The 21692-nt window shown below is 30.3% G+C and overlaps 2 protein-coding genes across 3 annotated transcripts; both read left to right on the top strand.

The window, feature by feature from the left end:
• The first annotated feature begins 2429 nt into the window (after positions 1-2429).
• On the top strand, positions 2430-3472 carry LOC136968380 (TRAF3-interacting protein 1-like). The gene is made up of 3 exons (XM_067262393.1): positions 2430-2559; positions 2668-2891; positions 2971-3472. Exons 2-3 carry the CDS (start codon positions 2680-2682, stop codon positions 3152-3154), a joined length of 396 nt encoding a protein of 131 aa, XP_067118494.1. The 5' UTR covers positions 2430-2559; positions 2668-2679; the 3' UTR covers positions 3155-3472.
• Positions 3473-4953: 1481 nt separating this feature from the next.
• Positions 4954-19086, top strand: LOC136968377 (angiotensin-converting enzyme-like). Of its 2 annotated transcripts, none has more exons than XM_067262390.1 (13): positions 4954-5422; positions 7122-7280; positions 7353-7455; positions 7548-7691; positions 8450-8641; positions 16976-17073; positions 17168-17337; positions 17409-17533; positions 17608-17706; positions 17781-17925; positions 18231-18329; positions 18394-18516; positions 18721-19086. In XM_067262390.1, exons 1-13 carry the CDS (start codon positions 5216-5218, stop codon positions 18908-18910), a joined length of 1854 nt encoding a protein of 617 aa, XP_067118491.1. In that variant the 5' UTR covers positions 4954-5215; the 3' UTR covers positions 18911-19086. The 2 variants fall into 2 exon arrangements, with proteins under 2 accessions (XP_067118491.1, XP_067118492.1); XM_067262391.1 differs by having other exon boundaries at positions 4954-5426; positions 7126-7280.
• Positions 19087-21692: the final 2606 nt, after the last annotated feature.

Here is a 21692-nt window from a genome sequence, read left to right as displayed (position 1 = left end):
ACCATTTGTTGCATTTTTGTTCAAATACGTCCTTTGAGTCTCGTACTTTGGGTGTTGCAGCAGCGATATGCCTTTATCCTAAGTCGAAAACGTCCATAACCATATCCATTGCAAGAGACATTCTGCCTCGTAGCCATTACAATGCATAGACTCTTCATTATGTGCTGTAACTCTACATGAATAAAGTTGGTCAGTAGCTGTTATTCAAGCTTAGTATAACGCTCTATTCTCTCGACTTTGATTATTTATAAGATGGTGGATAACTTAACATAGATATATCTTAATAGTTATTTCCATTGTGAAATAAGTTGAAAGATGCATAGGCGTGTATCTACTCATAGTATGTGTTATGAAACACTTATTCTATTGTACTCTTTTTTTGAGGGGGTTCTCGTCCTGTATCTGCTGGCAACCGGTAATGTTACGAACCAATAATTTTTATATCTCTTTTTTTCATACTATTGAGATTAGTGTGCCAAATTAATTGATATAAGTTTCGTTGCCTTAAATCGTTGTGTAACCTCTCATATTCGTGAGATATGTGTTTACACATAAATGTGTCAGTAACAGCACAAATAAGAAAAAGTTTAACTCAAAGTATACAACTATATGGAACATAATTGTATTTCGTGTTCAGCAATCCATGTGTGCAAATAAAACTATAGATGTATTATTTTGCTACGAGTTCGTCTTGCATCTTTAATCAAGACTCTTTTCACATTTAAATGTGTGTGTGGAGTTTTCTTATATAAGATAGAGAGACTTCTACTCTCATAATTTTATATGTTTGGGATATTGTTGATTATGGAATGTTACCAAATTCTGCTTAGGATGATATTTTATACTTAAGATCCTCTATCTTAGTTTGTGTTTTAAAGTAAATCATATTGTCCGACCTGTACCTTGTAGTTTTCACTCACTTTTGTCAAGTAAAATGTTGATTAATTAATAGAAATTATGTTGTGTGAGTATTATAAGTATAAAGTTGTGAGAATATTTACGGCTTGTACGAACATTGAGTGAACTACGAGAAATCCAATTTGTCTATAAAAAATATTTTACATTAACCTCTCAGAACATAACTAAGAGGAATAGAGGTGAATGTAACATATACAACACCACAACTTTTCTACCTTTATAATTTAATTTTCTATAAAATTCTAAATCATAGCACTTGCTCATATTTACACTTGTTAGCTTTTTTCAGATTGAGCTGTTAATGACTCCTAGGGTAAGTCAGTTTTATTAAGGGAGTGATAAAGTCTTGGGAATAAGTACACTTGGAGTTGTTACAATTATATTAGTGGGCAATGTTCAGTGGTGTGTCAGAGTTGTGAATTTATACACCTATAGACAAAACAATATCGTTTCACGTTACTCGAGTTATAAAATTTGGTGACCTATCTAGAGAGTACAAATAGACGTGTGTCGAATTAGGTTAGTTTTAATCTCCACTTGATGATTTAAATTCACCTAAAGAGTAAATTACTGCAAAGAAAAAATATTACTGATAAATAACCTACGCTTAAATTAACATTTAAATATTGTTCACAAGAAACACAAGAATTCACCGTGAAGCTCGTTGTAGATGAGGTAAGCCAACACTGAAACAGCAACAAGAACGAAATTAGCAAAAGAACTTTCAATTATGGTACACACTAATTTTTTTTTAAAAATTAAAGAATAGTAATAAGGCGAGTGAGCTATATAATCATATTGTTTACAATAGATATGTATCACTGGATCATGGAATGCTGTCACTCAGTGTTTGTACAATTAATGAATATAATAATGATACTTCTCATATTATAGGGAAATTCTTAACATATCAATTTAATATTCGTGTCGAAGTAGACTAGTGAACATCCATCACAGAATCAAACACATCATAGAATATAACACATTGCATTAATTAATGTTAGTCTAATTCGCAAGCCAGCATGCCCGTCAATAGATTCAATTATATTATAATACAGCAATCTTAATATTAATTTCATGTTTTTATAAGAAGTATTATGTTTTATTACACTGAAAATATTACTATAATAATAGAAAATAGTTTTATAATGATGATTAAATCATTGAAATAATTAAAAATTTTATGTTTGTTATTTGTTATCAAGAAAACATAAAGTTGTTTTCTTGATAACAATTTCTGGCCATCCCATTGTGGGCTTGGCCCAACACATAATTAAAAAATAAAAGATATCGGTAAAATGAAGTGGCTCACTACAATCCTTGGAAGAAGCAATGATCTTGTCAATATGTAACTATCAAAACTATAAGGGAGTTGTGGTATCACAGGCTGTTACTTATTGATACAATGGAGAACAATTATTTAATATTTAGTGTTTATTTCTTTATTATTCTTATTATATGAATATAATTATGTGATTTTATAATGATAAACCATTTAAAATACTAAGATATATAACTACTGTATTAATTAAAATATTATGATTTATTGTTGTTACAGGAAGTCTTGTTAAGCAATTATTGGAAACTAAAAAAGATTTAGAAGATGGAAGTCAGCAGTTACCTTCCAGAAAAGTTGAAATTGTAAGATTATTTTATAGTTTATTATTTATTATTAAAAGTTTTTGACTGAAGTAAAGATACATTAATTTATTTTAACATTGTATTCTAATGTGACCAAATAATTTTTAGGATAAATCTCAGATGACTGATGTTGCAAGAAGAAGAGAGAGAGAATCCGCTACTAAAGAATTAGAACAATTAAGGTCTTTTATTCAGACCGTTAGTCGAAGTGCAAATCCATTAGGAAAAATTTTAGATTATTTACAGGAAGATATTGATTCTATGCAACAAGAATTGAAAATGTGGCAAGAAGAACATCAACAAAATTTGGTTGCATTACATCGAGAAGAAAGGTCAAGAAAATGTTTGTTTTTTTGTATAAAATTTATTTCCAATGTAATATATTCTCATATAATTTATTTATTTCTATAGTGTAACGGAAAATGTTCTAGATCCATTAAGAGCACAATTGGAAGAATTGGAACAGACTGTACAAGATCAATTAGACAGTATTAGCACTTTGAAGAGTTCTATATTGCGCAATGACGAACGTATCCACCGCATGTTAACTGCTGTTAATCAGACTCACAATTCAGAAGACATGCAACTATTCTAATGTCACCATTAGTGCCATAGTTATTAATTAACTTCACGACGTCATTATTTTAATTGATGTGATAACAGAAACTCAAATATTATCAATTATTTATCTCTTTTTTCTAAATGCTCAAAGATATTTTTGAACTTGATTTATATGTATAGTATGTTGAAATAAGATGCCTGTTACCAAAGTAAGTGCCTGTTTGTATTAATCCGTCCACTCGTTTGCTAAATATATAATTTATTGTTATATCTGAGAAGCAATACTTTGTATTTTAAAATTTTTGCACAAAATTTGTCAAGAGTGTTATTAAAAGCATTTATTCAGTTCCTACATCCTTCTCGTGTCTTAATTTAAACTTCAATACATTCATTCAGTAGCATATTTATACTAAATGCATATTATTAATTCTTAAGATGAACTTAAGATTTCTTGTTATTGTTCTGCATTTATTAGATTTTTGATTTGATTAAGTCAACATTTATCATCATAAAGTAATTAAGTATTCAAATATTGTTCTTATTTGATTTAGTAAAGATTTTATCATTTAAATCGAACGAGTTATCCAAACTTGATCGTCTAGTCTTACATAGAATCAGCTAAAAAGCACTTTATTTAGGATTCAGTTCACACACAAAACAAAATAAATTACGATTTTGTTAAGTAGTGATATAATATTTAATTTTAATAATTTAATTCCTGTAAAATAACATGAATATTTATTAGATTAAAAAAAATTTTTGAATGTAAATTGTCCTCATCACTCATGTCTTTGATTTATATGTCTGTATACTAAACTATAAAATGAATTTTTATGAGAATCAGCTTTAAAAAATTTGCATTTTTGACTTTGAATAGAATAAAATCTTTAAGTTCTTAATGCTAATTTAATGCAGTAACTATGTAACTTTTAAAAATACAAAAAAAAGAACAATTTTTTATATTATATTTTCACAATGATAGATTAATATTATACAAATGAAATAACCATGAGTTAAAAGAACTGTATTAATTGTTACAATTGTAGTATTAATATTTAACATTTGTTATATTTATATTCCAAAGATCATTTAAAAACATGTAGAAAATATGTTGAAAAATTATTTTGTTATTATTTACTAAATATTATTAAATGATATTCTACAAAATGATAAAGTATAAATATCACACACACAATTTAGCATTTATTTTCTATTATAACTTATTTTGTATTGTTTATATTTTTTAAGGTTGAAAATATTATATATATATATATAAATACATTTTTAACAAAGTTTCCTCATCTGAGGAATATTTTATATTATTAACTTTAGAAAATTTTCATTTTGAATTAGGTTTATATAAATCTTTTTTATTCATTAAGTTTTATTAAATAAATAATATAATTACTTAGTTTATTTCAAATTTTATTGAAAGATGTTACATTTGCATTTTTAAATTTTATTAAATATCTTATTTAATTAATAAAATTAAAAATATGCAAATGTAGCATCATTACAGTAAAATTTCAAAGTTTACACTTTAATTACTTAAGCCAAAACTAGTATGGTGAGTACTATTTTTGGCAGGTATAAATAGTTGTTTTAACCAACATGTAGTTGTACTCATACAGAATATTAATAATATGACTATACTGATTTAAAATTATATAAAATACTGTAAAATATACTGATCTAGTATATTTTAAGTATCTTACGTTTTAAACTAACTACAAACATAATAATTTATATTGAAATCAGTTTTATTTTTTTGATTAAAATTGCGATTTTTATCAGAAAAGAGAGGGTGTAGATACTAGGAAATCGTTTGATATGTTCACATATTAACAAACGCTCCGGATATACAGTGCAGTGAATATCCATAAAACAATAGCTTTAGTTAAGTAAACGCTTGATATTCTAACCTTTATACTTTTGTATTGAATGAAATGATACAAAATGCACCAATGAACGACGTTATAACAGTGTGACAACCGGTTTTCACTCACTTTGCATACGCCTCTGGCATATATATATATTTATATATTATAACAGACTGTCGACCCTTACTTATTCTTATCGCCAGACTGCTGCAGATATGGTACTGAGTCTATTGCTTCTACTAGTTGTCTACAGGTTAAATGTATTGGGGGAGAAGTACATCAGTGGAAACAACACGGATGAGATCGCCGCTACTCAGTATCTTAGCTCTCATAATCGAGTCCTGGCAGAAAAATGCAATATCGTAGTTCAAGCAGAATGGAATTATGCAACAAATATTACAGAAGAAACCAAGAAAAATATGGCAAGTTTCCATTTTTCTATTGATAATTTTTAATTACTAACATATCCAGCGGATATCAAGTTTCTGTGTAAAAGGATTTCCGATTTTTTTAGCTTCTTAATTAATTAATATAGATTATAATTTAACTTAAAAAGTATATATTAAAATAAGTAAATATAGTATTTTAAATATTTTTCATCCTTTATATATAATATAATAATGATAAATCAAAAGAAGAAGTGATTGAAATTACTACATTCAACTTTAAAAATAGTCTAACATGATAGCTAATTTAATTTTTCTATTACGAATCCAATTATTTAGCTCGATCTTCAGCTTTCTATCGAACAGTATACCGGTGACTATGCAGTAAAGGTGAATTTACCTGTTATTGTTTAAAAGCAATGAGCGTATCGGCAATAACTGCAATATCATCTACTCGTAAGATTTTCGTTCTTCTACCAGTGATTATAAATCAGTAAAGCAAAACTTTTATACAAAATACAAAAAAAAATTGATACCAGGGTGTGTCAATTTTTTTTGTTTTTCGAGGACTTAACTCAAGGAAAAAACCATTGAGCATGAAAATAAATATAAAGAAAAATAAATAAATATCCTTCAAACTTATAAACAATAGCTTTTATATATCACAAAGCACTCAGCAAAATATATATATTCATACATTGTTTTGAATAAATTTTCTCGGCAAGAATAAGGTGTTAAGTGTATGAATAGCTTTTATATACACACATCACTAGTTAAATCGGAAAAATAGCTCTGGTGATAATTAATTAATTTTGCGACTTAACCAAATGATGTCAGAGCATAACGTGTTGCTTATAAGTTTATTCTAAATTTAATTGGGTGTCTTCTTCCCGGAAGTGTATTATTTTATGTTTTTTTCTTTTTTCTTTCTAGATTAAACTTTGAACTAGAAACAAGTAGGTAGCGACCTTACTTCAAAGATAACTGCCCTCGTTTACTGTCAAAAGATTACTTCGGGCGGTCGAATTTAGATGTAGCAGGTCTTGTTACGTCATAATATACATTTTCAACATATTCTGATTAAAAAAAAATCTATTGAATTATTTCGAGTAAAAGTGCCCTTTTTTTCTTTAATGTAAAGTAATTTTCTGTAAAGATCAAGCCTTTCTAACTTTGCAAGGCCATTTTTATCATTATCTATAATATAGATAGGTTATAATCTCTTGATTTTTTTCAATAAATATTTAATAATTATATCTAAGAATATGCTAGCGTGTGTATACGAGATTGATCATTTGTAATTTAATATTTTCATAAATTATTTCAGAATATTCTTCTTTGTATATAAAATTATCCACTAATTTTATTGCAGTTTATGACAAATTTCGCTATTAAACTGATAAGAAATGTATTGGAAGGATCACGTTAATCTTTCCCTTTTGCAGGAAAATCGCACCGTGAAACAAATAGATAAACAATAAATACTTCTATAATTTACCTTTTCCTTAAAACTAACAGAACATATATATATATATTTTCCGGAATTTGCCCCAAATACTTTAAAGGTAATTAATACATCAAGAATAACTGCACTTGTTGTGGTTTTACAGTCTATTCTAATTTTAAATATTCGCATTGCTCGGTGGAAAAATGAAAATAAATGAGAAATATACGTTTATAATTTAATAAAACTAAGCTTAATTTAAATTAATGCTGAACTCTTTTTAAATTTTAGTTAGAAGAAAGCTTGAAATATGCCGAATTCGTAAAGGAAGCGTGGACGAACAGTACGTCTTTCGCATGGAAAACTTTCAAAGATCCTCTGATAAGACGTTGGTTTAAAAAATTGTCTGTACTTGGTAAAGCTGCCCTCCCAGACGATCAATTAAGAGAGGTTTGTGTTGTAAACTAGCTTGAATTTATTATTCTTGCCATGTATACAAGTATATTTATTTATTTCTTCCAGTACGATAGCTTGATAGCTGATATGAAGAACATCTACAGCACATCTAAAATATGTCCGTATAAAAAAGAAACTGATGAAAAATGCAATCTCTCACTCGATCCGGGTAACAAATATTATTGATTTAATGAAAGAAAGGATAAATTTAAATATTTATTTTTGTTGTAGGGTTGACAGTGTCATTAATTTCTATTGTAGAGTTGACAGAAATCCTTACTAAATCTAGAAACTATGAAGAATTGGCTTACGTATGGAAATCGTGGAGAGATGTTTCGGGAAAACGTGTCAAGGATAAATATATTCGCTTCGTAGAACTTAGCAATAAGGCAGCAAAATTAAATGGTAAATATATAATAATTATAATCCGTTGTATAATCAGCGATCGCCAACCAAAGTTCCATTTTTATAATAAATTAGATGCGTGTGCCCGGCGTTGCTCGGGCTTTGGAGGGGATGGGAATTAGTGATGTCGAATTAGGAGAGGGTGATAAAAACAATGGTCTTAGTAACTAAAATGTACGTTTATTGGCCCGAGTATGTGCAATAATGAAATTGCAAAACACGAAAAGTTGCTCGATCTTTAAGAGAGGATAGACTTTGGGAGCGGTTGTTAGGGACCTTACAGTATTTTTTGTATATGAAGAATATTCATACTAAATTTGGTGCAGATACCTTGAACAGTTTCTCTTTATCTAACCTACGTACATAAATACATACATATTTTGACTTATATGTTATTTATAGTTTACATATTATCTTTACAAACAAAATAAACAATAAAAGTAAAAATAATAATAATAGAATTTTACTGTATTTTAAATTCGAGAGACTATTATCCATATTTTTCAAGTTCATCACATAAAATTTTCGTGTTTACAACTGATAATATATTAAATATCGCGAAACATATCACGACCTTAATCAAACCAGTTTTGAATTTATGAAGGTTACTTCAAATCTTAGCATTTTCCTGATCTATTGAACGCATCGCATTTTTTTCCTTATTTTTTAAGCGGAAATAAACTAGTTTTAATAAAAAAAATCGCGACAAATAAGCGCCAGATTTAGATATAATTATTCGTTTTAATTATTAATTTTAGGATTTGAAGATATGGGTGAAATGTGGAGAGAGAGATACGAGTCGGACACTTTCCAGCAAGAAATTGAACAGTTATGGAAACAAATACGTCCCCTTTATGAACAACTTCACGCTTACGTTCGTAGGAGATTGATTAAATTGTATGGAAGTGACAAAATTCGTCCCGATGGTCCAATTCCCGCTCATATATTAGGTAAGAATGATAAATGGTGCTGCATGTTACTTCAAAATTATATTTAATTTTTGTTCTTTCTTTGGTAGGATTAAACTATAGTTGTAACATATACCGATATTATATGATATACAAAACTAATCAATTTACGGATAAATACAACAAAAATTCCGAACTAAATTGGTGCAACAATTTGTTGCATATGCTTGTCGTTTTCCTTAGTTTATTATAGAGTGAATAATGCGTTGGGATAATATTATAATAGTCAGTCATAATAATTGACAAGGATTTCATGATGTTAGGCGTAAAGAAAGCTCTAGCAGTGGCACAGTGGATAAAACCTCTGAACAGGTTGGTGAGGTCGCGGGTTCGCGGCTCGCGTGGTTATCCGGGTTTTCTTCACGTGTCTAACATCTAAAATAGAGAGCGATTTTAAGTCTTCCGGGGGCCTTTCTATGATTCCAATCCAAACGGTATTAATTAAATGAAATTAGAGGTTTCGTTTGATAGAAGAAGAGAACGCAACGCGTGGACTATCAGTGGATAATGGCACCTATTTAAATGTTACATTCGTCAAGAAAACCCGGGAAACTACGTGGTCAGTCCGTTTGTCAGGCGCGAACCGGCGACCACCTATCAGTGTTTAATGATTTTATCCATTTCGCTACTGGTGGGTCGGAAATTAGAGGATGTTACTATTTAGCAACATTAAATGCATGAGAAATAGTGCATGTAGTATAGAGTTCAAACATATTTTTACGAAATTCTGCAACAGTATGTTATAATTTTATTTATAGCTTTAGATATAATACTAATGTTATTAATAATAATGAAATAAAATCGTATATACGAGAGAGATTTAAGATATTAACAGAAAATTTCACAAGTAATTAATGTATATATGTTATAAACAAAAGTAATATTATTGTAGCGTGTCCAATATAGCAACTTGGATTATAACTGGACCCAATCCTGATTTCTTCACATAAACAGGGGCCAGTTTTCCTGGAAAACTGTTCGCTATTTATGCATTGCAAACGTGAAGAAAACCTAGAAAACACTTGGCCAGCCCGTTGAGAGGCGTGAACCCACGACTAGTTCGGTGATTTTATCCACTCGGTCACTAGTTGGCAAAATTTTATCAGGTTTTAATTCTTCATAGGTTGATACAATTGAAGCAATGTTACAATAGTAACAATTTTTCTTAAAATTCTTGAAATGACAAACATCAAACAATTTTTTAAGTGGAACTTCGAAGAAAATTTGTCCAAAAACTCGAGAAAAACATTTACGTTAGTACATATCAAATGTAAAAATTAAATAATCATTTTTGATCAAGAAAGGACACTGTTCCAAATAAAGTATGATTTATTCTCTTGAGATGTAAGAGACACTTTCTTTACTTGTTTCTTTATAAACACACACGTAGCCCTACATATGTTTCAGTTGCGTTATTAAAATGGGTTAAGTTAAAAAAAAAATGCCTATTAAATTTAAAGTAGCTCGCGAAATACAGCTTATGAATTGCTGCGCTAGATAAGGTAATTTTTTATACTTGTAAAAAACACGATGTAAGCTTTTTTTTAATTGATGTTTACATAAGTTCTTATTAGTGTCGGTGGCGTATATATGGGGAGAGGGACTACAGGGAATGGGCCCTCTCCATTGACACATAAAAAAAATAATTAAATTTTATTTGTTTGAACTACAAAACGTTTCTAAAAGCATGTTAATAAAAGATAGTTATTTATTTCTCAACTATTTTTAATTTTTGAGTTAGTTCGCCCTTTGGGTACTTCTTGATCCGTCACTGATTTCCATGAAGTATATTAAATTTTAATTTCACTGGTTTTAAATATGTGCGTTTTCACACAGCTTCGTATTCAATGTCAGCTATTCTGTCTTTTTAGACCCATAAATTTCACTTAAAATGAAATTTTTGACACAGTTGCAGATAAGTTTAACGATAAATATTATCGTAGGGATTATTGTTGTTTCTCCTGATGATGGATTTGGTTGCGTGAAAATACTTGAGGTGTTACTTGATATCTTCAGTGCAACAGATTGTTAAGTTTATGGGTTCAATTCAAAATCAAATATGTTTTGATTTTATTTATAAAAGCTCTCTCTGGAGAGGCCAGCAAGACCATTTATTTGGTTCGAGTTCAAAAAATCTTTATTAAGTGATTCATTTTATTTCATTTCTTGTGCATTAAAAATATTATACTGTTATTAATTTCTTGTTTACGGGGGGAGGAAATAATATAATGAAATTTAATTTTTAACGGTATTTTTTATATGCTAAAATCTAAAAGGGGCCTTTTTGACTTCTGAGAGACTCTGAAATTGAATATTGTTAAACTATTAGTAATAGGAACCAACATCGTTAATGCCTGCATTACACAAGATATAAATTACGTAGATACTCCATATATTTTAATTACATTTTATTATATTTATTTAATTATAAAAATATTGTTCCTGAGTTTAAATTTGTTTAATACACGTTCAAGTACTTAGGAACATTGTTTTTCATAATTCTATACGTTCAAATTTTCCCAATTTAATTAATATCGTTATTTTACTGAGAATTGTTGTCAATGTTTTTTTTTTATCAAATTTATCTTTAATTCTTGTTCTATCAACAATGATTAAAGTTTTTATCATTTTGGGCAATTATCCAAAGCTGGAAAGAATGATAATATAAAGTAAACAATCATCGATCGTATTTATAACAAAATGTAACACTTCAAAGATATAAGTTTACTTTTAATTCGCTTTCTCTTATTTATAAAATACAGATACAGATATAATATAAAAAATTAAAGTTTTAATAAAATTTAGCAAATGTAAACAAAGATGTAGTTGCAGTTTTTGAAAGAGTAAGCAATTATATCCGTTGGCTACTGTTCCGGATGTAATGGATATGTCTGTAAATTCTGCTGAAAACATGTACATACTTTCTGACACGTATGTAAATATTTATACTTGTATTCTGTAATGCATGGAAAACTTCCATTCCACCACCTGTAACGCTCTGCAATGCCGTCAAACATAATCAACCTCCAAAATTACGCAGTGCATACCCTTCATAATCCTCCTTAATTGTACTAAGAAAAAATACACACTACGACCTATTATTATTTTATTAATTACATATACCGGTACGATATACTGTACAAAGCAAATGACAAACATTACGGTTTGCTACACAACATTTCAGAAACAAAAACATTGCGTAATGTTTTTGTAAACACCTCATCCCTTTTAATGCTTTATGACGTTTATCTGCATACCCACCCACTCGTATCTGAGTTTACGTATTTTATGAACAGCCCATTATAATATATCATCATTTCTATCAAAGAAACTTATCAGGGAGTCGATTTAGTGCTTAGGATAAACTCTATACTTTATCATCTTAAGTAACCCTTTACATGGCTCTGGGGAGGGGATAAAGAATTAAAAAAATCTTGGGCTATTGAAATGTTTATAATACTCATTAATTGTATTTTTTCAAGAGCAATAACTTTTGAAAATATTAGGTCATATTTGTTTAAATTATGGACATTTTAAAGTGCAAAAACAGTGAAAGTAAGCAAAAAGTTTTGCTTGTTTTGCTTACCTTTTCTGTTCGTACTTTAAAATATCCGTAATCTAAACAAATATAACGTAATAAATTTAAAAATTTTACTTACTCTTGCTGTTTGCCTGTTTGTTTATCTTATTTTGTATATTATCATAAAAGATAATAGTTCATACTAACCCAAAAGTATTGCATCATATCTCTTACGTAAATGCAATATACATCCGTATTATATTCACTTATTATTTTAACGAAACGTTAAAATAATAAGTGAAACTACCAAGAGCGAAACGCTAGCTTCAGTTTTTTTTAAATACAGACACGAGTATATAGTCAAACGCCAATTTAACGCCGCTATTTGTTCGCCTCTTAAATTGGCACTAAATCGAAATTCAAACAATAGGAATTATGTAATAATGAAGTCTACACGCACGTTTGATGCTGAGAGATTGAAAATCCCGTGATTTGGTAACAACTGTCGTTTACAATGTAAAATCGTATATTTAGTATTTTACAGTTACTGAAGGGTTCTCTAATATTCACGATCAATCTCCGTTTACTAGTATTCATGGATGCTTTATGAGGATGGCACTAGTTTTAAGGGAGCTACATCGAGGTTTTACTGCAAATCCAAGAGTTTGTTGTTGTTGTTATAATTTGCAGATTAAAAAAGTCACTAATAATTTAAAAAATTATTAGGATTGTTTTTAAAATTTTAACTAAATTTTATTTCTAAGAATTTTACTGAAAGTTATGAACGGAATTATCAGAAATATCAATACAATCTTCGTATATTTTCTGTACATTATTTAGAAAAATGCTTGTAACTGTGGCCTAGCTTTTGATTTTTAGTTTAAAATGAAAATTTATGCAATATGTAACAAATTCTGTGAAATTTTTATGATGAATATTTATCAGAAAATGACTTTTCAAACAAGTTTACACCACGTACTATTGCACTTTTAGTTAAAACTAGAATTTTTAATTGAAAGAATGAATTGTGAATATTTTTATAAGTTCAAATAATTGTATAGATTTTCCTGAATCATTATTTTATGAATTCCACTCGAATGGACGGTCGTGAAGTAAGATATAATCACACAAGGAAATATACCACTTATCCATCGACAGGATTAAATTATATAGGGGACAAACTCCACGCTTGTTATACCTTAGAAAACTCTTTCTTAGTACTCTGAGAAGGAGACAGAACAATGAAAAAATCAAGATTGCATAATTGTGTGAAATGGTAAAAAGTAAAAGTGGTTAAAAGTGACAATGCAGAAAAAATGTACATCGTACAGATAATATTGCTATGACTCTATAAAAGTATAATAGACTAATATTAACGTGAATTTAATACTAAATTTCATAATTTCTGTCTATTTAGACCAAGCCAACGTTTTTAATCCGGATACCATATATGGATTCAGAGAAATTTCAAAAGGCTGCATGCTGTATTTCTCTAAGTGTGTAAGTAAATTAAACAAACAAATACGGATCGTCATATAATATAGCGAAACGACCAAAATTAACAGTAAAAAAATAAGCTAAATTATTAGTTAATTTAGCTAAAAAACTAAGGTATTTTCTGGAAAAATAAAACTGAGCTCCGCGGCGTTTGGGCTTTTTACGAAAACGCATATCTTTTGAAGTGCTTCTAACGTTTTATCTAAAGCAGTTTAAAACCCGAAAGTTTGAGCGAGGACTTTCATGTCCAAAGTCAAAGCCGGAAAAAAACGTCAAGAAACGTTTGAAACATTCACATGTGCAGCAAGTGGCCTACCAACTCCATCAACAGTTTAAAACGTGCGTATATGCCTTACGGCTGCATATACATGTGACGTGTGCATGTTTTGAAAACTTACTTTCGTCACGACATGGTGGATGTTAAATGCTCATTTTAATGATTAAGTTAAAATACAAATTTTTCGTAGAGATCGATGTAAATGGACGGAAATTTTAAATTCGATTGATATATAGCGTGGGACCAGCTTACAACTGGAAAACGATAGATTTTACATGGAAAATTTCGATTTTGTATATATCAGCCAATAAGTAAATCAGCTCATTAATAATAAGTAATTTTACTTATTATTAATGAGCAATATGTGCACTTTGTTTATTAATCATTTTATGACTCTATCTGGCATTGCTTCAATAAGATTTTTTCCCCTCCTTACCTGTGTTTTGTGCCAAGCATAAATTATTGCCTTTTTAAAATTAATTAATGACATAGGCTATATACCTTCTGTTCTTATAATACAGGAATGGATATTATACTTTCCTGACCAATTCCCGGATTCGCAAAAAGCGTCGTATCGCAACTTACGACGAATGTTCGTCGTAAGTTGCGATATACGACAAAATTTGGTATTCACAAAACTTGTAAGCGAAAATGTCGTAAATAGACGTCGTTTTATATACGACATAGAATGGGCTGTGGTAAGTCAATACAATTCAAGTTGGCCTATGAGTGTTCAAGTTTCTTAGTCGACAAATTACACAGTTTATCAAAAATTTGTCATTTACCTGGTATGTAGTTCAAGAACATTTTATTAAGGAAATGTCGAGGGAAACAAATTTTAGTTTAATTGAGGAACTGAAACCTTGTTTGGAAAGGTTTACACGTCACGTACAGCATACTATCCTTTTAATCACGTTAAAATTATAAAAAGAATTGTTATAATCAATTATGGGGAAAATTCATTAGCGTTTTTTTTTCTTTGAAACACTTTTGTAATTTTTCTCCATTTACATTGAATTTTATGTACGATTTTACACATAACATTACTAACATTATTCACTTCTTCGCAAATTAATCTCCAGCATTTAATTTTTCCGCCTAAAGTAATAGTTGGATTTACCCTCCCTTCTATTATTATTATTATTTTTTTGATTACATCCTTCAACTCCTGTATTTCGGAAGAAATAAATTGACGTCATCTTTTTCTCCCTTCCATTTTTTTATCACCGAAACTTATTGGAGACAACTTGCGCCATTTGAAAGTTCCTGGACTATTTTCCTATTGGACAAAACAATATATTCTCGAAATCAGGTCACTGATATTTTGTCGTAAGTAGTAAATGGAGTTACGATGAACTTTGTGAATTGCAAACTCGTTATGTCATAAACTTTTCGTATTTACCGATCTCGCAAGAATACGACGACGTAACTAACGACATTTTTGTGAATCAAGGCCTAAGATACCACTATACTAAGATCGTTTGCGAAAAACCAGTCTCAACTTGATTTTGCGTTATGAGTGGGCGCATTATCTTGTCGAAATTGGAAAACTTACTTCCAATTTTTTTTGCAAACGGCATTATGAGCATGTATATTACTGACTGATATCTTACAGCATTAATACGACCAGAGATAAAACTTAGATTTGTCATACAATTCCATCTAAATGCACACCATACCATAACATTTCCAGAATCTCGCTGCCATCTGGAGTGAATAAATTCATTTTTCCTAAAATCGCGCCAACAGCTTCTCCAGCCACCTGACCCATCTATGTTGAATTTCTTCTCATCATTCCATTTAACTCATTAAACTAATTTATTATTTATCAGTCCACATTATTTGATATTTAGCCCATTCTAAACGCTTCACTTTGTTACTTTGTGCCTTTTAAATGTAGAATTCCTTTCAGTTTCCTATTTCGTAGATGACTAGATGATTTGATAACACTGTGTAATGTTGAATTTGACACATTGCTGGCTAGATGAGGAGCGATTTGCCTCAGATTCATTGTAGAATTGTTAATTTTTCTGCAAATTACTATTTTTGACGAAAATTCAGTGCAGAGAGTTTTCCAATTGACCTTTTTTTGTTCTTTATTCTCTACTAGAAATGATGCCCAGGTCCACCGAATTCCCAGGAACAGACTGTATTTGCAAAAATTGATGTTTAGTGATCGTGCAGTTGCTTTAAATTTGCAATTGGTTCATCGACTTTACATTACAAAATTTGACTTTGAATATCTGAGCCCATAGATCGAATTTCAACATTCTAGTTCTGTCACGATATCAGCTTTGCCGAGATGTAAATACTTGCAAAAAAACCATGTTTAGTAATGGTGCTTTTGCTTTAAATTCACAACCGAAATCGGTCTGTAGACTTTACATGGCGAAATTTAACCTCGAATATCTCAATCCATAGATGAAATTTCAAAATTTCGGATGCTTCACGACATCAGCCCTGCTGAGTTGTACACATTTGCAAAAATGATGTTTAATGGTTATGTGGTTGCTTTGAACTTCGATCACGGAGAAAACACTTTCTGATTTATGAAGAGCTCCACTCAATAAAGTACACTTGTGCCTCGTACTTCGAATTTACTTTATTTCAGAAGGACGTTTGAAGTACGAGGCAATTTCTCTCAGAAACAATGAAAAGCGAATTAATCCATTTCCGGAACTTAAACGATACCCATTTCGATAAACATAAAACAGCAAATACACTAATTAAATGCCGTAATACACGAAAACAAATGTAATACGTTGTATTATAAAATGTGAAAATTGCATTTACTGATTGCACACCATCGACTTCGCTATCTTAAAACACAATAATTTTTGAGTTACTCGACATTACAAGTTTTATCAATTTAATTTTCCAAGGCTCTGTCACAATTCCGTCTGTAGGGCTTTCAGGCAGCTAATACTTATCACATCTTCAACGGTGCAATAGAAAGAAATTCATTATTCATAATCCTGTTACTTAAATATTTAACATTTTATTTTTCTTTTGCAAATTCCAGGTAATATGTGGTCTCAAGATTGGTCTGGAATCTTAGAAAGCACCGTTCCTTATCCAGAGAAGCCGTCTGTAGATATTACACCAAAGATGGTAGCAAAGGTATTTATGAAACATTGCGAGGGAAACGTACAATTCTGAAATTCATACTTTGTTTCAATGTAATAATTAAAACATCATATTTTTTGTAACACAGAATATGTCTGCTTTGGAGATATTTAAAACTGCCGAAGAATTCTTCACTTCTTTGGGACTACAAGCCATGACGAAAGAATTTTGGGAAAAATCAATTATTGAGAAGCCAAAAGATCGGGAAATCGTTTGTCACGCTTCTGCTTGGGACTTTTGTGATGGAAAAGATTTCAGGTACGTCTTTTTTAACTCTTAAATTAACTTCTAATTAAAATTTTAATTTAAATAAAATGATTCGTCCACAGAATCAAGCAGTGTACAAGCATCAACATGGAAGATTTCATTGTTACTCACCACGAAATGGGACACATTCAATACTACCAGCAATACGCTCATCAGCCTTGCGTTTTTAGAGAAGGAGCTAATCCGGGTATCGTCATTAATGAACATTCAATTTAGTAATTATTTTTTAAGATATTAATTGAAAACAATGGTTAAATTTAGGATTTCACGAAGCTGTTGGCGATGTCTTAGCTTTATCGGTTGCTACACCGAAACATCTTCAGACTGTCGGTTTATTGGACGAAGTTGCTGATGATGAAAGTAAAATTCTTTTAAAGTTAATAATAATAAAATATCTGAAATAGTCAAAATCAATTGTTCCTCTTTCATTTTAGAGGGAGACATCAACTTTCTTTATTCTACGGCCTTGTCTAAGTTAGCTTTTCTTCCTTTTGGCTATCTCATTGATCTATGGCGATGGGGAGTATTCTCTGGAGACATCAAATCTACAGAATTAAATACCAAGTGGTGGGAACTAAGGTATAGTTTTATTTTTTAATTTACTCTTTTCACACACTTGTGGTTATTAAGAGACCTTTTCTTGGCGAACCCATTATGGGTTCAGCTAGGTCCATAATATGGTGGCCGGGTGTTGAGGGAAGGGGCCCGACTTACCGGACGGATCACCTCCGAAAAATTTTTGGGTTTTTCGACCCGTCTGGTTTCGATCCCGGATTCTCCAGAGCGGTGTGCTGCCACCCGAAACACACTCGGCCATCACGTATAATTCTTTTAATTTATATTACTTAAAATTACATATGACAAATTTTGATTTTAAATTCTAGATTAAAATATCAAGGCATATGTCCACCAGTAAATAGAACTGAAAATGATTTCGATCCCGGTTGTAAATATCATGTTCCTGCTAACACTCCCTACGTTAGGTAATGGATTTTTAAATAATTAATTAAAAACTGAAATACTTTATTAAAAAGTTAATATTTTTAGATATTTTGTGAGTCACGTAATTCAGTTCCAATTTCATAAATCACTGTGTGAAGCCGCTGGCCATACCGGACCTCTTCACAAATGCGATATTTATAGATCGAAGGATGCCGGAAAAGTTCTGAGGTACTTTATATATTTATTTTGTATAATTTGAATTATTTCGGTTAAAACTTATATCAATACGTGTAAAATACGGATTGGCCCTTTTAATTGCTACATTGGTAGAGACTAAATTTTAGTGCGATAACTCTTAAAAGTGTAGCTCAGTTATATGGGCAGCTTTATATATTTATTTTAAAATATAATTATTAAATACTAAATTTTCAGTCAAATGTTGGAATTGGGAAGTTCTGAAATTTGGAACGAAGCCATGAATATCATGACTGGAGGAGTCACTAATAAAATGGATGCAGGACCGATGTTCGAGTATTTCGAACCTCTGTATCAATGGTTGAAAGAACAGAATAAGGAGGAGATTATAGGTTGGAAGAGTGACAATTCATTAATTTGTCCTTAATATATTATTTGTTTTTTGCACCTATTTTTAATTACTTATTTATATATTTTAATATGTTTGAGTTCAGGAGAACTTTATGGAAAGGATTTTAGAGTGTAGCAAAAATGTTATGATTCTTTTTAATAATTTGATTCAATAAAGATAATTATACAGAAAATATATATATATATATAAAATTACAATTAAGATATATATTTTTCATATTTATTCTTTTAATTTTTACTTATGCAAGGTTATTATAACTCCATAAACTTATCTTAAATTAAACAAAATTCCGTTTTATCGTTGTAATACTTGTAATGGGAGAATTTGATTCATTTCCATCTTTCACTTCCATTTCTTTTGATCTGCTTGGATGTAAAATATATACATGTTTTAAGCATATATTAAACTATAATAAATCTTAATGTTATACTAAATATTCCAAGTAAGAATTACACTTAAAGGAAAAAGCGGATAATAAAGATATTTATCTAAAAAATTAAAATGTAATGAGAAAAAGTGACCACAATGTAGTAAATTTGATATTTTTTACTAAATAAAATCATTGATTTCACCTATTAAACATATTGAAGATAAAGGAACATGCTACAAAATATAGATATTTTAAATACTTGCAATGCAAGATACGTAACCAAACGATCGCCTTAAATAATCGGGCTATAATCAAGTATTAATCATTAAATTAGCGAAGTTTTTAACGGAGTTTCGGCCCGATTATTTAAGGCGATCGTTTGGTTGTTTCTATATACTGTACATATCGGGCTTCGCGATGTTTGATATACAGTACTCGCAATGAATATAGCATCTATATATATATAATCGAGACGAGTTAATAATAATAATAATAATAATCAGCGCAGAGCCCAAACGGTTAGGAGTTGAAAGTTGAAATTTGGTACGACAGTTAGGGTACGTCACGAGAACGCTCAGTAAGAAGGGATTTTTCGAAATTCCTCCCCACGGCGAGAGGGACAGGATTAAGGTTTAACACTTCCATCAACAATGGAAGTGTTAAGTAACAATGGAGAACAAGAGAAAGCGACGTGCAAGCTTTACGGGCGCTGGAGGAAAAAAAAGAGTAATATGTTAGAAACATATTCGATTTTCAAATTTAAACAGATTAGTTCGGTTTTTCTCCACTTTTCTTCTTTAGAACATTCGATGAAAATCGAACGATATAATCAGAACACGTCGTGAAAATCGAACAATATTAGAATATTCGATTTTCAAATTCGACCTTTCTTTAGAAATATTTAGTTTGTTGATGAAATTACTCTTTTTCTTCTGTGACTATAACGTAATAATCTTAATCTTTGCTATCGTTACTTTTGTCCGAGCAACGCCGGGCCTATCTGCTAGTAGATTATAAATACGAGTAAAATATAGAGAAAGCTTTCTTACTTTCGATTTGGTTTTACTTGCATGCATCATTATTTTAATAGATTAATAATAATTAAACGTTATATAAACAATATTTATTGTGAGATCCCGGGGAGGTAAGAGGGAGTCGTACCTCCCTTTCCGGCGACTCCCTTGTCAAGGATGGCTGTTACGTCGACGGCGCGTTACGCGTTACGCGAGTGGAGGAGGAGGAAGGATGGGGTCGACGATAAGGCGAAGCCGACAGTCAAGAAAGACACCATTTTATAACAAAACAAGATTTATTAAAAGCGAAACGAACAAAACTACACGTCTACCCTCATATACAAAAGGGGGTCCGGAGAGAGAGAGAGAGAGTTTACAAATATTTATTCATACGTCTTAACAAGTCCGTAATAGACGGAGTCCGGAAAAAGGAGTTGTAGACTGTGGTAGACGGGCACTTAACACTTTAGAATTCTTTTGAACTTTATAAAACTTTAGGATCGGTCGATGGCGCACGTCGTACTCAAGAGACGATCGGAGAGAGCTCTTTAGGGGGGAAGGAAGCGTCTTTTATAGGTTTTTGATGAGAAAACCAGTCAAGTGATCGATAACGGATCGCAATTAGGGCCATAGGTGTTCCCGGGATTTAAATAAACGATTAGTTCGGACGCTAACTGTAAACTATCGTGCAAGTTGATCTACCTGCTCCGAGGGAATAACGGCTTGTTGACAGTTAGGGGACGATCGTTGCCAGTCGAGGGTCAACAATTTCCCGGGTATGAAATGTTTTGATTAAAGCCGTTTATAACTGGAGTGAAATAATTCAGAAATTTAGGTTTTTAACTTCCAGATTTCACATTTATATAATTAAGAAAAATTTATATTAAAATTTTTTTACATTTTCAAATAATTCAATTTTCTAAACCGAGTATAATTTCAAGGAAATGAATTTTAAAGTTTTTATTGTTTTGCTTTCATTTTATTTCTCGAAAACACGAGTATATTAATAGGAAACAATTGAAAATCATTACTCTGCCTTACATAATGAAAGGAAATATTTTTTTCATTACAATAGAATTTCAACTTTGCTTTTACGACAATTTGGTATGTGTAAACAAGTTTCTGAGAATTCTAAAAAATTCCCTGATTCAAACTTTAAATAAACCAAGAAACCCGATAGTTCAATTAATGTTAACTCATTCAACATTAAAATTTTTAAAAATTTTTAAAAAAGCAGGCAAATTTATAACACAAAATTTAATGAAATTACTAAATCAAATTTAAATTCAATTTCATTTTTTAATCTTTTGTGCGAAACAACACTAAAACAATTCCTACAGTTATGTCGCAAAAGAAGAGTTGCAATTAATTAAAAAAATTATAATCAAGGATTCAAAAAATGCAGGCAAAATTA

This window comes from Centruroides vittatus, unplaced genomic scaffold (assembly GCF_030686945.1).
Source record: "Centruroides vittatus isolate TY-2023 unplaced genomic scaffold, ASM3068694v2 contig_1451, whole genome shotgun sequence".
Lineage (NCBI taxonomy): Eukaryota > Metazoa > Arthropoda > Arachnida > Scorpiones > Buthidae > Centruroides > Centruroides vittatus.
The sequence above is the reverse complement of the archived record's forward strand: the minus strand, read 5'-3'. Positions and strand labels throughout refer to the sequence as shown.

Bases quoted from the DNA above. Each gene is read 5' to 3' on its own strand.
- LOC136968380 (XM_067262393.1), top strand. From the start codon at position 2,680: ATGACTGATGTTGCAAGAAGAAGAGAGAGAGAATCCGCTACTAAAGAA. The intron at 2,892-2,970 runs GTCAAGAAAATG...TTATTTCTATAG, and splicing joins GCATTACATCGAGAAGAAAG to TGTAACGGAAAATGTTCTAG.
- LOC136968377 (XM_067262390.1), top strand. From the start codon at position 5,216: ATGGTACTGAGTCTATTGCTTCTACTAGTTGTCTACAGGTTAAATGTA. The intron at 17,338-17,408 runs GTACGTCTTTTT...ATTCGTCCACAG, and splicing joins TGTGATGGAAAAGATTTCAG to AATCAAGCAGTGTACAAGCA. The intron at 17,707-17,780 runs GTAAAATTCTTT...CTTTCATTTTAG, and splicing joins CGAAGTTGCTGATGATGAAA to AGGGAGACATCAACTTTCTT.